Source organism: Clavelina lepadiformis, chromosome 4 (genome assembly GCF_947623445.1).
Source record: "Clavelina lepadiformis chromosome 4, kaClaLepa1.1, whole genome shotgun sequence".
Taxonomy (NCBI): domain Eukaryota; kingdom Metazoa; phylum Chordata; class Ascidiacea; order Aplousobranchia; family Clavelinidae; genus Clavelina; species Clavelina lepadiformis.
The window spans coordinates 23,467,564-23,484,192 of NC_135243.1; the positions used below are offsets into that span (position 1 = coordinate 23,467,564).

The 16,629-nt window shown below is 36.8% G+C and overlaps 2 protein-coding genes across 3 annotated transcripts; one reads left to right on the plus strand and one right to left on the minus strand.

Moving 5' to 3' along the window:
- Window positions 1-2,749: 2,749 nt before the first annotated feature.
- LOC143452538 (BBSome complex member BBS4-like) lies at window positions 2,750-10,615 on the minus strand. 2 transcript variants are annotated; one of them, XM_076953552.1, is made up of 15 exons: window positions 8,410-10,615; window positions 7,915-8,005; window positions 7,660-7,742; window positions 7,513-7,575; window positions 7,332-7,444; window positions 7,022-7,148; window positions 6,732-6,852; window positions 6,423-6,553; window positions 5,913-6,065; window positions 5,501-5,672; window positions 4,789-4,858; window positions 4,240-4,372; window positions 4,027-4,123; window positions 3,512-3,629; window positions 2,750-3,145 (listed from the first exon to the last, which is right to left on the minus strand). In XM_076953552.1, exons 1-15 carry the CDS (start codon window positions 8,434-8,436, stop codon window positions 2,992-2,994), a joined length of 1,653 nt encoding a protein of 550 aa, XP_076809667.1. In that variant the 5' UTR covers window positions 8,437-10,615; the 3' UTR covers window positions 2,750-2,991. The 2 variants fall into 2 exon arrangements, with proteins under 2 accessions (XP_076809667.1, XP_076809666.1); XM_076953551.1 differs by having other exon boundaries at window positions 2,763-3,148; window positions 8,410-10,614.
- Window positions 10,616-12,247: 1,632 nt separating this feature from the next.
- LOC143453181 (xylose isomerase-like) lies at window positions 12,248-15,599 on the plus strand. The gene is made up of 10 exons (XM_076954360.1): window positions 12,248-12,408; window positions 12,572-12,721; window positions 12,967-13,088; window positions 13,463-13,620; window positions 13,844-14,049; window positions 14,135-14,218; window positions 14,404-14,459; window positions 14,571-14,747; window positions 14,902-15,084; window positions 15,270-15,599. The coding sequence occupies exons 1-10, from the start codon at window positions 12,330-12,332 to the stop codon at window positions 15,429-15,431; spliced, it is 1,377 nt and encodes a 458-aa protein (XP_076810475.1). The 5' UTR covers window positions 12,248-12,329; the 3' UTR covers window positions 15,432-15,599.
- The last annotated feature ends 1,030 nt before the right edge of the window (window positions 15,600-16,629 follow it).

The window sequence follows — 16,629 nt, forward strand, 5'->3', positions numbered from 1 at the left end:
ACGACACCAACTCCCATCGTAATTATACCTGGGCAAGATCAGATGTGCGGTAAGTTACAAAGGACAGATTTACACATGCTCTCATTGCACTGAGCAGGGCCACAAGTTTAAAGAATGCCCGAAGAGACTACAAGCAGGCAACAACAGTGCGGATGAACAGGATACTCCGATGAAGACTACTCAGACTGTAGAATCGGACGCGGAGGGATCAGCACCATCCCCCAGTGAAAATCACAAAGAGGTTTCTGCTCTTGCAGAAACAGAGGAGTCACGACGAAGATTAAAGACAAAGAGCGCCTGGGGTTCGAGGAGGAGCCGAGCAAAAACGGGGCTCTCATTGGAGGAGAGCCGGGAGCTCGACTCTGATGAACGACCCTCGGAACAAAAAGAGAATGAGAACCGAGGAAACAAGAGAAAGAAAATAAGCGGAGACTCCAACGAAGGCCAAGAAAAAACTGAAGTGAGACGATGTAGGGACGAAAACCGCAAATTCGACTTTTCCAGTTGGGCACTCGAGACATCGGGCGACCTCTCGTGCTCATGCGGAAACCTCCTTCAAATCAAAAGAAGCAAGGACTCACAAATTTCACTTCCAGACTTTAACCACCCGATTTACTGCGCAGGTTGTACAGCAGTTATGATACGATGTAATTGTACCAAATTCTCGGTCATACATATTAAAAATAGACTTAAGCCGTTCCAGTGTGTAGCGTGAATATAAATACGAACCAAACCCTGACGATCTTAATTCCACTGTAAATTAAAGATTGTAACCTTTATGTTTTTTCCTGGTCTAGAACGAGTCCCAGTCCAAATTTACGAAATGCATTGCGTCTATTCCGAACTTTGGAAGTACTCTGTGTTTTTCCGAAACTTATACGATAATTTTTTTTATTTTCTTCTTATTAAGCGTGTCTTAACTGTTTGAGAACATTTAATAAACAAAAACACAAGCTTTAAAACTAAGTGATATTAGCAATCACTATGTATTTATTGTAATAATAAAATCTTGTGTTCGGAAAATAATAGTAACTTTTTAGATTTACATTGATAGCTGCATACAATTACTTACAAAGCCAGTAACATTGAACAGATAGGCCGATAGGGTATCTTAAAAATGATACGATTAATACATTTTTAAAATACGCAAACAAGGAAACCACAAATGGGAGTTAATTTCTAAATTTTAAGTTATAACGCACTCGACAACGAATGAGGAACAACTTGGGACAGTTCTTAAGACTGAGATCATCTTTTTTATGTCTATCCATGATAGACTGATTACTATTGACGTTATGTGGAGAAGATGTTGGCTAAACAGGTGTAGATATGCACAGTTTTCACTATGGTGTCATGAACTAAGGTAGTAGTCGAGCAAGCAGCCCAAATTTGTATTCAGAGACCGCGAACGGAAACCGCAAATTCGACTTTTCCAGTTGGGCACTCGAGACGTCGGGCGACCTCGCGTGCCCCTGCGGAGACTTCCTCCGAATCAAAAGAAGCAAGGACCCACGAAATTCACTCCCAGACTTTACACATCCGATTTACTGTGCAGGTTGTACAGCAGTTATTTTACGATGTAATTGTACCAAATTTTCGGTCCTACATATTAAGGACAGACTTAAGCCTTTCCAGTGCGGAACATGCGAATATATATACGAACCAAACCCCGACGATCTTAATTCAACTGTAAACTAAGAGTGTAACCTCTATGTTCCTTCTTGATTTGTAACGTGGCCCAGGCCAAAATTACGAAATGCATTACGTCGTTATACTTTGTGTCTATTCCGAATTTTGAAGTACTCTGTGTTCTCCCCGAAACTTATACGATCATTTTTTTTATTTATTTCTTATTAAGCGTGCCTTAACACTGTTTTAAGAACGTTTAAAAAAAAAAAAAAAAAAAATCTATGATAGGCTGTAGTCAAGCCAGTAGCCTGAAGACGTATGCAGAGACCTAACCAGTAGATGCATGTGAGAGTAGTCAGACGAACAAATGTCGCTCAAATTTAGTTGTACGTTCCAGAGTAATTTTCCCGATTGCTGTCGTTATTTAGTTCCACAAAACGGTCGTCTTTTACACACTCACATTTTTACATGTCAGTTACCGACCTTTATAGCAAGTTAAGAATTACTGTCAACAGCAGCGAATGAGATTTTTAAAGCAAATCCTTTTAAAAATCACTGCGCATCTAAAATCCCATTATTACCTCATAGTAGTGGAGAGAGTGGCACATTTTATCTCAGAAATTACCTGTCTTAGGTTTATCTTCACTTTCAATAAATTACAAGGTAAAACTGCTGGATCTATTTTAGTCGAACTTTCTATGCATATCAAATATGAGAAAGATAAAACCAATTGGACATTTAGCAAAAGATTCAAATTGAGTTTAAATTGTACTAATAGCATTTTAGTTCCACAAAATTGTCATCTTTTACACAGTCAGATTTTACCACACCCCCTGTCTTATGTCATTTTTAGCGAACTAAGAACTGCTATTGCTTATAAGTTATAACGTGAATCCAATTCTGTAACGAAACCATTCAAAACCCTTATTACATATAAAATCTCATTAATGCCACTATGGTGGAAAGTGGGCTTTCCAGTTCGTTGATTCTTTGCGGTCGTATTTTCGTTTAAACAATGAATAACGAGGCTAGCATCTGATTTTAAACATCACCTAACACCTAATGATTTTAAACATCACCGTCTCTAAACTTTTCGAAACAAGGTGTTGCTGTAATATTAAAACTGTGCAACTATGCGTGATACAGTATAACAACGCAAGGTACATGACATTGTGCATAAGTTTTAAAACAAATATTTTTGGGCAAAAAATTCTTGATAATTACAAATTATAAAATACTTAGACTTAGTGTTTCACGTTGAACAAAATATACAACCACCAACGGCGCCAATGATCAAAAAGTCATAGGGTAACTGCTAAGTGTGACGTCAAACAAAGGAAAAGTGACATCATATAATTGACATCATTCTGCGAGCAGGGCTGGTTTATTCTTTGTCTTTGGTCGGTCCATTGTCGGTTGGCCGGATGTGAAGTCATCGCGCTTGGGTAAATCCCCTTCCACGCCGCGTGACGATGACGTAGAAAGTGGTGGTAGTTTTGGAAGATTTGCAGGCTTGCTGCTGTGGTGACGTAACACTGGTTGATTATTATGAACTGAGCCAAGGTTATACAGCCCAAACGTTAAAGTAAACCCAAGGGCACTGCTCCAGTGTGTTTAGAAACACAAGGTAGGATATGAAATACTTTAGTGTTGGTAAAGAAATTGTGAAAAGCCTATTTCGAGTAAAGTTTCCGGACATTGAAAAGAATTTTGATCCGGTTAAACTGAAGTTTATCTTATTGCATTATGACGAAGCTAAAACATGGGGCAAACCAGATCACACTAAGTCACGATCAAACTCTCCACGTTTAAGCCTGCTCCATAAGTTCAAAGGTTATCTGTTGTTATATGTAAAACACAACTATTATGAGGTCATAATAACCTGGAGAGAGGCGGCAGATCGGTCGATTTAAGTGCGGGGCCTCTGCTTCCTTCTGCGTCATCATCAGCTCGTGATGTCGCCGTATCTTTGGAAGTTGATGGAGCTGTCTTGCTTCCGTCTAAAAAGTCATCATAGATTTAATCCAGGACACAAATTCCAACTTTAAAGAATTTTATAATTTTGTTGACAAAGTATTGATCTTAGATAAATTCTTAATGGTCAAAATGGTACGTACGGGTACGTTTGCAAATTGGACATGTATTTTTGTTTGAAACAAAGAAATGGTTTTCGGTTAAAAATTTACTAAATTAGAAATCATAGTTAAATATTGGTCTAAATACGATATTTGGAAATAAAAATAAAATAAAAAATAAATAAAAAATTAAATAAATAAATACTTAAAAATAATATAAAAAATACAAAAACTAAAAATAAATAATATAAAAATGCGATACTTAAAAATACCATGGAATTAATTTCTTCAAAATTTGAAATTAATTTTCCCAAAGTTTCACCTTTTTGTCGTTTTTTCTTCGAAGCTTTCTCTTTTTCTGCCACTAATTTATCACCGACGTTCAACGCCGCAGAAAGCTTCTTTCCAACGTCGAGCATCTAAACGACAGACATGACAAAAGGTTGCAGAGCTTAATATGACTTCAACTATGACCGAAATCGAGTCAAGTGGAGTCAGTGCTGAAAGCAAAAGATACAAGACAATAATCACTGACTTCTTTATCCAAATTGGCGTTCTTCTCAGTGGGGAGATTTTTGTAAAATTTTCTCAAAACTTTTCCGGCTTCTTTTGATCTGTTCTGGTTGTGAAGGAAAACGCAGAAGTTGATCATTGTGTGATGATCGGTCCTGGGTTAAAATTCATATTTTCTTAAATATTTTCGTTTTCTAACGTTTTTGAAATACAGGAATCTGTTATTGAAGAGAACTTGCGTGTTTGTGCACTAAGTAGTACAATTAAACCAAAAGAAAACGTTGGAAAAGGCCCAAAAAATTCATAAAGAAAAATATCAGCAAATTCATGATCAAATCGACAGCCGGGACATCAAACTTTCCTTTTGCTCTCCTGAGTCATTCGAGTTCACATTTCAAGTCTATTCTGGTTAAATTATTTCAGAGACCAACAGCATCAGTTTTGACATCGAAAGACTGAACGCAAACAAACAAGCCCGGTACAGAGAATTGTAAATATCCCAGCTACCAATGAATCTTACAATATCCTACTATTAGTAAAGTATCAATGGATAATTCAGAAATGAACTCACGGGTTGAGTTTCGCGGCTTGCTCATAAGCTCTCTCAGCGTTCTCTGTTTGTTCAAGGTTGGTGAGAGCAACTGCAAAGAATAAGGAACGAACTAATTAACATTAAATTGTTGCCGGTAGCAAAAGCATGCTCACCATTCGAAAACGATATTCTGGTTTTCTATTTTACCGACAATCTTAAACGTGAAAAACTCGTTGAAAAAAGGCGTTTTTAAAATTTAGTCATTTTGCTTTGATTTTTATACTACCGGTAATCTAGTAGATTTAGCTAATTTTATAACTACTCATGTAATCTAAAATTTTTATCTCTGTTATTACTAGCAGTGATGAAGTTATGTCGATTTTTGAATAAATATTGTAAAAGTAATTTGCTTCTGTCATTTGTGGTAGAATAAACTTGATTATTCTATAATAATTAATTGCCATAAATGAAATTGGGCATAATTTAAGGTAAGTGATAATGGGAAAATTATGGTTATGAAAGGAACCGGAAAGCTGTAACTTGATATATTAACACACATACATGCTTTATAATACAACAAGGATGATATCTGCAAACACGATCCATTTCTTTAACACCATGTCATGCTTTGATGCGCACACCATGACCAAACATGATCACAACATATGGCGGCATTGCCTCAGTGCTAAATCACAATTTCTTAGATTTTACACTTCGAAAACTTCATAAAACAGCAACAAATGTAACGAACCTGCCAGTAGAGTGAAAAGTGGTCCATGGTCAGGCTTAAGTGTCAAAGCGGAACTTGTGAACTGGAATGCGCTGGCATATTGCTCCATGGTGAGGTGAAGGAGGCCAAGGTTGTAAAGGATCCTCCAATCGAATGGAGAGAGGTAGTTGGCTCGTTTCAGACAACTTATTGCCTGGAACGAAATTTCTTTCATTGAGTTTTGAAAACACAATATACCATGCAAATATGTCGATATTTATTACTTTAATCTAATCTGTCTAATTAAATATGTTTCTTGGTGGCGAAAAAATATTATCTTTACTTTGGAAATTGCAGCTACTATTTTAAAGCATTTTGCTTCGTAGAAACATGATTCAAGTTTTTAATAAAGATGATTTTAGAAATAAACAACATAGATACATCATTAACTTACTGCGACATATTTCTTTTTCCCAAAGAAGCACATGGCAATATTGTTCCACAACGAAGCGCTCTCCGGAACTTTTTGTGCCGCAACTCTGTATTTGGTAAGCGCGACGTCATAATCTCCGTGTTTCTGCATGAGTGAACCTGCTGCAAGTATTGCCTAGCAAACAAAAAAAATGTTCAGTGAAACATATCCCAGTTTAAAGATATGACCCACGGCACAGTGTTAATTACTAAGGGTAGTAACTACTAAAACTTCTGTTAGAAGCACAGGTGAATGTTCTAGAATAGAACTTCCCCACATATAATAGTCATAGTATGGTTCATGACAATATTATTACGGCATAATATGCTTGTGTACGTTCAATCTGGAACAGTTCTTAGAACTTCTAGTCAATGCAACTGCGTACTAAATGCATTTACAATCACCACAATTGCATACCTAGTTAAGTTAACTTCACACTAAAGCATTTCTTATCAACACGAGTCACGACTATATACATAGTTAAGTAAAAACCTTATAATTCTCGGGATCAAAGGTCAAAGCCTGACCAAGAAGTTCAAAAGCTCGATGGAAGTTGTTTTTGCGAAGGTGCAGGAGCCCAAGAGATGTGAGAAGTTCCGTATTTTCCGGAGAAAACTCGACGGCTTTTAACGCAAACAACAAGTTTAAAATGTTAGATTCAACAAATTTTAACAAAATCAAGTACGCTGATAATATAAGCTTGGCTTAATCATACATTTAAAGATAAAATTTACAAGCTTGTGGGATTTTTACTTTAGAGTATTCTCAATCAATAACCTAAAAGTCAAGTTCTGTAAGGACCTTTTTGTAATAGACTCATCGCCTTTTCTGGTTCATCCTTTTCAAGATACAACTTTGAGAGGGCGCTGTACGTGACAATGTGACGATTTCTTGACAAAGCTTCTTGGTAGCTAGCTTCAGCCTAAAATATCAAACTCAACATAAGAGCAAATGTTATACAACAATTACAACATGATCCTGCAACCTGCCGCGATAAACTGTAATGTCACACAGAACAGTTAAAAGCTTTTGCACAGTTTTATAAAACAGGATACAACAATAAGAATGACATGATCTAGCGTAGGACAAACTTTGTCATATTGCTTAAGGAATTGGTAGCAGACTCCAAGGCAGTGGCAAATGTCCCAATCCTTTTCTCCCAGCTCTGCCGCATGGTTGTAGCACTCTAGTGCACCCTTGTGTTTTCCGAGAAGAATTCTAATTCAATTTAAAATATATGCTTAAAATTTGATGAAGCCAGGTCAAGGCGTTGCAACGTAAAGTTACTTGTGTGAAAAGCTACAGAGCGATAAAAAAACTTAAAGGTTACAAAATTGAACAACTTTACTGAAAAACCATTGCTTTCACAGAGAGAGAGAAACAGTGACAAATTAAACTTACAAATTTTTTGCAACTTGCTTCAAGTTATCGGGATTCTTGGAATTGAGAAGATGGCAAGCTTGGAAGAGCTCGAGTGAATTCTGAATGTCCCCTTCGTTTCTCATTATCATTGCCTGAGTAATTAACAATCATTTAATACATACAAACTATGCTTAATAATGATGTCACAATACGTCCTCACCTGGATATAAATGGCATACTCGCACTGGCCGCGTGTTTCCTTTAACTGTTCTTGTATGAGGCTCTACACGAGGGTACATGGTGAAACAGTGACCTCACCTTATGTAAATATGATGAAACTTATGTTCATGGAAACTGCCGTTAATACCTTGCAAGTGTCGTATTCTTTCCTCACAAAATGTCTGTGGATCAACCAGTTTCGACGTTCAATGATTGGTAGTTGTGGTGTATCTTAGCCAAGAAAGAAAACTAAATTAAACATTTCAAGTGTGGAGCTAGAGGCAGTTATATATGATGTCACTACACAAAGGTCGAAATATGGCGACTTGATACACTAAATCTTTACACTTTAAACCAAGCCATATCTTCTGCAAACTCAACAAAGCAAACATGTCATTCTCACTTTTCCTGCCTCGGATTTTCGGTTTAGATTGGACGGTTGCCGTGGGAACAACAGTAACATTTGTTTTGTCCGACTTTTCTTCCTTCTCAACCTCATGAACAAAAGAATATTTAGTGCGGAAAACATTAAACCATGTTTGTCCTATCAGCATAAAACGAGAACAAAATGTTAAACAAAACTTCTATTACTGTCCTAGGTCGGTTTAGATTACACAGTAACACTTCAAGGTGTTCATATCATTTGAACATAAGACATTTTGAACATAAGAACATAACATAAGATATGAACATATGAACATAAGATAACTTTCAGTTGCTGACATGGGCTATTGCAAGAAAAAAAGAATAAAAACATAATTTCCCAACTAAACTCAACATTGTTTTGTTGTCTAATGGGTTAGCTATAAGTTGCTGTAGTGCCTACAGCACTTTAAACAACGGAATTTATATTAATGAAAAACACCTTTGGTGCATACAGAATTTGCGTATTACTTACTGGCAATGCTTCTTCACTAGCAGACATTCTTCTTTCTCAGAACAATGACTACTTTGTAAAACAGAAGTATCACAAACTTATTAGTACTTTTACCTGCAGACCTATAAATCAAGCTACACAATAATAATCATAATATCTGACATATAATAGTAGTAGGTCTAAAATTGAAGTGGCAGCTGGCAAAATGGTTTAAACCAAAACGACAAAATTATCATTAATAAATTATACAGCAACCTGGCTGGTTCTACGCAGAGATTTTTAGCATCTCTTGGAGCAGTAGCATTGGAGTGTATCTAGAATTTTCTCGTTCATGTAGCTAGACTAAAATTTCACGTTTATGGCGAACCCCAACACTCTTAACTATGAGCAACTATATACTGTGTACTGTCGTCACGCTATAAAACAAACCAGTCGTTTTTATAAAGTCACGTTTAATTGGTCACATCCAAACACCGAGTCATCCCTACGAGAAAAAATGCACAACCTTCATATTTAATGAGGGACGGGGGTGCCAAACAATATGATCAAAATAAATAAGAACAAAAACAAAAAATGGTGCCAAATGGTAAAAACGCTTCAAATGGAAACACAATGACGAACGACCACACAATATGTGAGAAACGAAGTACGTAACAGTAGTGACCTTGAACTTCGACAAAAATGATTTTGAGTCAATTTTACTTTTGCACCCATACGTGAAGGCTTGAATGGGAAGTAGATATGAGATAATGAAAAGGAAGTTACGTCATAATAATTCCTCAATACTCGATCAATATTCATACCAATGCAGTGTCTATGTTTTATTTTCAACTCCTGTATATATAGTGCAATCTGATTATCTTAATTGATATACTTAAAATCATTTCATCTATCTGTATGAATCACCAAAAGAATTGCAGTTAAAAACCTCGTAAACTCTGTATTTCTTAAAAACTATAAAATAATTATTTCCCTAACACAGAACAACCATCAACAGAACAATTGACATGACTCAGGAAATAAGCTATGAAAACAAATAAAAGGCTATTTGGCAACATAAGTTCAATTCATGCACAGAGATATCACGTGAATTTAATTCCCAATAAAGTCCTACAAAGCATTGTTTCAAATCCATGTTAAAATATGAGACCAGCATGCAAACTGCATTGTAAAACATTTCATGGTATGGTATGATAATCTTTATTCTCAAACTGAGAAAAGTCTACACGCAACTTAAACGTGACGATGGTCCTTCGTGCTTGAGCTCCGGTTGACAAGTTAGCTTTTGTGCAAGTATCCATTGTCAAACGATTTTTATTTGGTTTTTAATTTTTCATATCGTATTGTCCAAATTTAGAACTGTCCACTAGGTCCATTGAACAAAAGCAAGTGCTGTTAATGTCATGCCCAAGGGCTTTTTAATGGTATAACACCACTAGGTGTCAAATATGGAACACGAGTTGCATTTATTACGAGGCCAGTACTCAACTGGAATGTATTGGTACTTTATGTATCGTATCGGTACTTTTGGTAAGATTTTGCGTGTGCCATACAACCAAAATTGATGCACAAAAACACCCAGACGCATTAATGCCCAGGTGCATGCAAAGTACAGCAGTTTTTAATGAGAAATCTAGCATGCAAAGATGAAAATTTTGGCATAATGGCATGCACTGAAGCCAAATTCTATCATATGTTTATTTATTATAAATCAGTGTTAAAACAACCAGCTTCTTTGTTTGTTGATTATGCCTAAATCGATGTAAAGATAAAAAAAAATCCTGGGGTGTAAGCTGACAAACCTCGTGCGTGCAGGTGCCACACATTCTACGGCATGGCCCTTGCCTGTACATATAGAAATTGACTGATTTAATCTAGTCCTATTTATGAACTAAAAAAGTAAAAATTGAGTGCGTACAAATTCTTTTCCAGTCATTAACTACAAAACATACACATAAAGTGCACAATCTTGCTTATGAAAAATAATATTCATTGCGTCCATGCTAAATTCTGCAGTTTGGGCCGCTCGAACCATTCCAAGCACTCGGCTACCGAACCGACTCAAACTGAAATGTTGAAATCGCAATACGCAGCCCTTCAACTGTTTAGACTAAAGCCTTATTATATAGCCGCAATAGGTATACCGATACATGATGATCAGTCTGGCGCACATGCCTATCTCATATTTAAAACTAGGCCTGGCCTAGACCAGCTCAACTTTGCAAAGTTTACATTTGCCTGGTAACGATTCAAGATTAATATGCCATGGAAATCTTAACGTACCCGGCAATTTTACGATTTACTGTCGACTTTGTAATTTTTTAAATACTGTATATGGTATTATAAAAACTTTTGGCCTGGGACTGCAGGAAGTATGGCAATTGAAACTCAACGATCATTACCGGATACCGAACTAACTTTTGTGCAAGTTCCAGTTAATGCGCTCCGTTTATATTTGCCTTCTGGTATTTTGCTTAGCAAGAAAATTGAAACTATTCCCCAGACTTACTGAATAGGAGCAGGTTTCGTAAATACCTTGCAAAACAATATTACAACAATAATGCTACCGAGCGCCACCCAAAACGGGCCGCATTATTACGAGTTCAGCTCTCGAACCATTCCGCTACCGAGCAGACGAGTTTTTATAGCTTTTTATTAAAAAATATCAGTTCATGAAATCCAATAACATAAATTTGTTTTTTTGTAAGTAGGAACTTTACTAAAATACTCAGTGCTTTTTAGAATAATAAGCCTTCAGAAAATATTAAACTGCAAATCTTGAACATAAGAAAAACATAAAATAAAAAATGGGGATTAATGAAAAGAAGATTTTTATTTCAGATACCAAACGAAAGTTCATGATGTTGACAGCGACATAACTTGCACATTCGATGAAAAACGATTATTATAGCCAAAGCCCTAAGGCATATTGATTTGCAACCAACGGCTAAATAGCTAGTTATTATGTCGTTTCCAATTCAATTTTAATATTATCGTGTGTAGATCGTAGGTCTACATGGTGTTTTATATTTGATTAAGTTTGTTCTTCAATCTAAAATGCCTATAACTATTAAAAGACGCTCTTATCGCATGCTTAGCAAGTAAGCGGAAATGACATCATATAACTGCTTGTAATTCTACGCGAAACGTTGTTATAGCTGTACGAGGAAAGCAAAAACACGTTAATGTAAAAGTTATGCAAACACTTGCATTTTATATATAGCAGCACAACCTTTTGTTGCAGTTATAGATTTATACAAAAGTGGAATTTGATAGTGCAAAGTAGCCTAAACACTTGTAAACCAATGTAAAAACTAATAGCTGCCCATAGCAACGTGTAGTAAGCTGACTTACGTTTGGCGTGCCAGTTTCAACATGGTAACTCGCTTGGATGTAGCCTGTTTTCGTCTCTTATCATTAGCTCCATGTAGTCCTGTGTTTCTTGTCTTTCAATTTGCTGGAAGTTAATTATTAATTTAACAACAGGTGCAGCTTTACCTGTCTCGTTACTAAGTTAGTCCAGGACGCAGTTGTGTTTGCGCAAAGGCTGAAGTCCTTTTATGCCAGCTAAACTTTTGCAAAGCAACTAGCGAAAATTTTTCTAAAAAGTTTTTGTGTATTCTCTTGAAGTCGTAATTAATCGACGCTATCGGCCATGCTCGTAATAAGCTCAACACAGTTAGTCGTCAGTGTACATAAAATGTTGATATTCTTCGAGTATCAAAGGAAACTGAAGCACAATGATTTCGACGAATTTTATTGAAAGAATATGAAAAGGTTTAAACAGCATTAAGCCTACTGATGTTTTTGCAACGTTGCGAACTGCATTAAGTTAAGATGAAGAAATATTCAAGTCACTATAATCGTTGTAGGCTGTTGCCACTATCATCAATCATGTGGTTTATATTTTGTTAGTAAGAGTGGTAGGTGATCAAACAAATATGTCGTCGTTTGCCCCAGCCTCAAAGTCGTCTAACGATGAAGCACAAAAGGCGTCTTCAGTGACAACATACCCAATTGGTCGGTGACGTTATGCTGACATCATAGGCGTATACAATGTTGTTTACGTAGAACGTTTTGCTCATATGGCTAGAAAGAGCTATGCTTAAAAAATATCTCAAATTGTTGTAAAGTGTTGAAATTCAAACGTTAACAGCTCAAACTGAACATCTTTTTCCCATAGACATCGTAAAGGTTCCATACAAACCAGACGCTACAGTTGATGACGTCATATGCTTTAAGTATTACAACGAGGACGAGGTGATTATGGGCAAACCGATGAAAGACTGGCTTCGTTTCTCGGTTTGCTACTGGCACACGTTCCGTGGGACAGGTGAAAAACAAAAATTACCTGAAACCAGCTGCGTTAAATAAGCTAAATAAGCTTTTATGCTCAAGTGCAGCAGATTCGAGTTATTTTGTTTTATCTAATTCTTTGGCTGACAGATGTTATTTTGCAAAACTTCACTCAATTGCCATGGAACAAACATTCTTGTTCTTTGACTAAGAATATAACTTCTAACCACTATTCTCCAATAATATAATCTATTTCAATTTCAACCAAAACAATGTACCAAGGGGCTGATCCATTCGGGTTCCCAACCTTGAAAAGATCGTGGGACGACGGATCAGACAGCATCGAGAACGCGGAAAGAAGAATGAGAGTCGCCTTTGACTTCATGTCTAAGCTGGGCGTGAAGGTAAACTCCTAGTAACCAGTAAGTAACTAGATTGTAACTAATAGTAACTTGTGATCGTCTCCGAGCATTGGTGTTTCGTAAACAGCCAGCTTAAGTCCATGTCATATGTTAAATGTGTTGTTTTTGTTAATGGATTATCGCCTATATTTGTAACTTTTGTTACTGTCATGATCTTAATCCCTTGATGTGCTTAACATGAAAGCCTATATTGGGTTTGCACAAGATCTCTTTATGAGCATGTGGTATGCACACTCCAGTTTTAAACTCGAGATTACGTCTTAAGTTGCATTAAGTTATTATTTAATGCCCTGATTGGCTTCCGTGTTTATCACAATCATAGTCTCTACTGATTATGTTTTAAATCTTGTGTTTAGTACTGGACTTTTCATGATCGGGATATCGCTCCCGAGGGCGCCACGCTGGATGAAACTAATTCAAATCTTGATCGCTTGGTGGAATTAGCGAGTGAACTGCAAGACAAAACTGGCATCAAGCTACTTTGGAACACCTGCAATTTGTTTGCACACCCCAGGTACACTGCATTGCTTTTCAATATCTGCTAATCTGTGACGATAGTCAAGAAAAGTAGGAAAATAAATTTAGGTTTGGTTTAAGTTTGTGTTAAGAAAGTATTTGTAGACATTTGTTCCGGTACGTATTTAATAAGCATTATTTATTGCTGTTGCAAATATTGAATAATTATAATATTATCCAATAACATAATGATTAGATGTCTATTATCGCAAAATTATCAGATATAGCAATGGCGCCGCCACAAACGCAGACGCCCACGTTGTTGCGTGTGCGGCAGCACAGGTCAAGAAGGGTCTAGAAGTTGGTAAGAAACTGGGGGCCGAAAATTTCGTGTTCTGGGGAGGTAGGGAGGGCTACCACACCCTCCTCAACACGAATGTGAGGGAGGAATTGGACAGCTTGGCAAACTTCTTCAAGATGGCCGTAGGTAAGGAAAAGTGCTTTGTGATGTCATAATACTTGCATTCTTGCTGTATAAGCTTAACAATGAAACGCTATCACATCATAAACAGCATACAAGAAGAAGATAGGGTTCACTGGGCCATTTCTCATTGAACCAAAACCGAAGGAACCAACCAAGCACCAATACGACTACGGTGAGGAAGTCTTCTCTATTACATAATAATAAACTGTATTAAACGAACCTAAGTATTTTCAGGACATGCTAAGCCATCAATACTGGAAGTATACTTCCATATACTCACAAAATTTTGAAGATTTTTTTTACATAGACTTCAGTTCTAAGCAAAGCAACAAATTAAATCTAAATTTTTCGTTTCAGATGCAATGACCGTGATTGCTTTTTTGAAGACATACAACTTAGATAAGGACTTTAAGGTATTTTGAAGGACACCTTTCAATGTACAGTAGCATTGTATAGTCTATTCAAAATATACAATATGGGAGGTAAAAATGATTATACTGCAAGTTATTACGTCATGTTTTCAGTTGAACATCGAACCGAACCACACGACGCTTGCCGGTCACGGTCATGAGCATGACGTAGTGATGGCGTCATCATACGGTATGCTGGGTTCGGTGGATTCGAACACAGGGTCTCCGGACCTCGGATGGGACACCGATCAATTTCCGATGGATGTGAAGAACGCGACTTTCATCATGAAGGTAAACTTCAACCACGAACTTGAACTTGTGTTGGATTGATTGATTGATTGATTGATTGATTGATTGATTTATTCTTAAACACGAGAAGCAAGAAATTAAAAAATGTCAAAAGACTTATCGCCGCTTTTTATGACGATATTTGTTTATTTTATAGACGATTTTAGACCAGGGCGGACTGGCACCCGGCGGCCTGAATTTCGACTGCAAAGTCCGGCGCGAATCGAGCGATGTTGCCGATATGCTAATATCGCATATCGGGGCCATGGATTGCTTTGCGAAGGCGCTAAGAGTGGCGGCTAAAATAAAACAAGATGGCGTCCTTGATAAAATGAAACAAGTAACGACACATTAAAATTTGTTTAGTCTTTTATGAAGAGATATTAGTCAAAACTTCTAAATCTGAAGATCGATTCAAGTCCTTTTAAGCAAAAACGTGCGGTTTATCATTCTTGCATTAAATTATTAGGAGTTTTGAAACTCCATCTTACCCTCACATAAAACTTTGTTCTGTTCCATTCGCAGGAGCGTTATGCCAGCTTTGGGTCTGGCTTGGGCGCCAAATTAAAATCTGGCAACGCAACATTTGAAGACTGCCATGAATATATTTGCCAGAAGGGGGAGCCAGAGCGTCGTTCGGGACATCAGGAGAAATTCGAAACAGTTCTCAATCGATATTTACTCTAATTTGAAAACATTTTTTATTAAAATTTTTCCATATTCGGTAAAGTTAAATGTTTGTTGGTAATATCATCAATTCAAATTTCCTGGTTTTTATTTTTATTTCAACGTGCAAGTTATATGCATTGATAAAATTTATATCGCAATCAAAATAAATTGAACAAATAGAAAGTTCTTCTGTCACCATTTTCTTGAAGTTGATGACGTATCATGTCAGAACACGTGAGTGTGGGATTGCTAGATGAAAGAAAAAATACCAGCAAAATAGAACAAAAATTGTGCCAATACATTTTTGCAGCTCAAAGTACTCTAAAGATGAAGCACTGTTTTATGAATCAAGACGAAAAAATGATTTGTTTTAAAAATGCGCATAAAGACCAAAACTCCGCCATATTATTGTCTCATGTTTTTGCAGAGTTTCCTCGGTGAAGTTTTTGTAAACGCTTTCGCAAAAGTGAATAGAATGGAATAGAAATGAATAGCGCATGGATTGATATTTTCTGCTGTGTCAGGATGTGGTGTGCGGATCCGCATCGATTCTGATATTTGGTATAGAAATACTATTTTTCCGGTGTGCTTAGGAATCCGAAAACACCAGTACAAAAGTTGTTGAAACATCTCTAACTTTTTTGCGGGCGCTTGATTTCTAGGCTAGATTCCCAACAAGTTCTATGTTGAGACTTACGTGTATGGAGCATATGGCAGATGTAACCTTGACGTGAACGCGACCTTTACAACTTGTTTACAATTGTTAAATGCGGCTGAATTACCTCGCAACAGGGGGTAATGAGCTGTGTGCTGGAAATATCTGAAGGTCTATCTATCAGTGGATCTGAAGATCTGTTGAAGGTGAAGCAGAAATATCTTTAAACCCCAAACACTTATCATTTCATCCGTTTCTTTTACTTTTGTGTCCAGGAGTATGAACTTTGATTATGGGTTGGACAGCAAACTGGTAGCTGACTGGACTACATTTAAAGATTTAAAGGTTCTAAGATTCTGTGGATTTGGTTTTGAAATTTAGTGGGTTGGGTTCAAGCCCATGCCAATGTTAGAACTCATCCGACTTCTGTTCCATGAAGAAAAAACTAAACAGAGACACAGAAGAAGCAAAAAGTCTACGTTTACGACGAATAAATTAAACAAAGTTATCTTTGTCAATATTTAACGCTGTGTGAGTTATGGATCCAAAGTGACTATAAAC

What these genes read in the sequence shown, in the direction of transcription:
- LOC143452538 (XM_076953551.1), bottom strand. Translation starts at nt 8,436, where the DNA reads ATGTCTGCTAGTGAAGAAGCATTGCCA. An exon ending in CAAGCCGCGAAACTCAACCC is followed by an intron (nt 4,373 to 4,788) that starts GTGAGTTCATTT and finishes ATTTTAACCCAG; the next exon opens with GACCGATCATCACACAATGA. An exon ending in ACGCCAATTTGGATAAAGAA is followed by an intron (nt 4,124 to 4,239) that starts GTCAGTGATTAT and finishes TCTGTCGTTTAG; the next exon opens with ATGCTCGACGTTGGAAAGAA.
- LOC143453181 (XM_076954360.1), top strand. Translation starts at nt 12,330, where the DNA reads ATGTCGTCGTTTGCCCCAGCCTCAAAGTCGTCTAACGATGAAGCACAA. An exon ending in TGTCTAAGCTGGGCGTGAAG is followed by an intron (nt 13,089 to 13,462) that starts GTAAACTCCTAG and finishes TCTTGTGTTTAG; the next exon opens with TACTGGACTTTTCATGATCG. An exon ending in AATTTGTTTGCACACCCCAG is followed by an intron (nt 13,621 to 13,843) that starts GTACACTGCATT and finishes CAAAATTATCAG; the next exon opens with ATATAGCAATGGCGCCGCCA.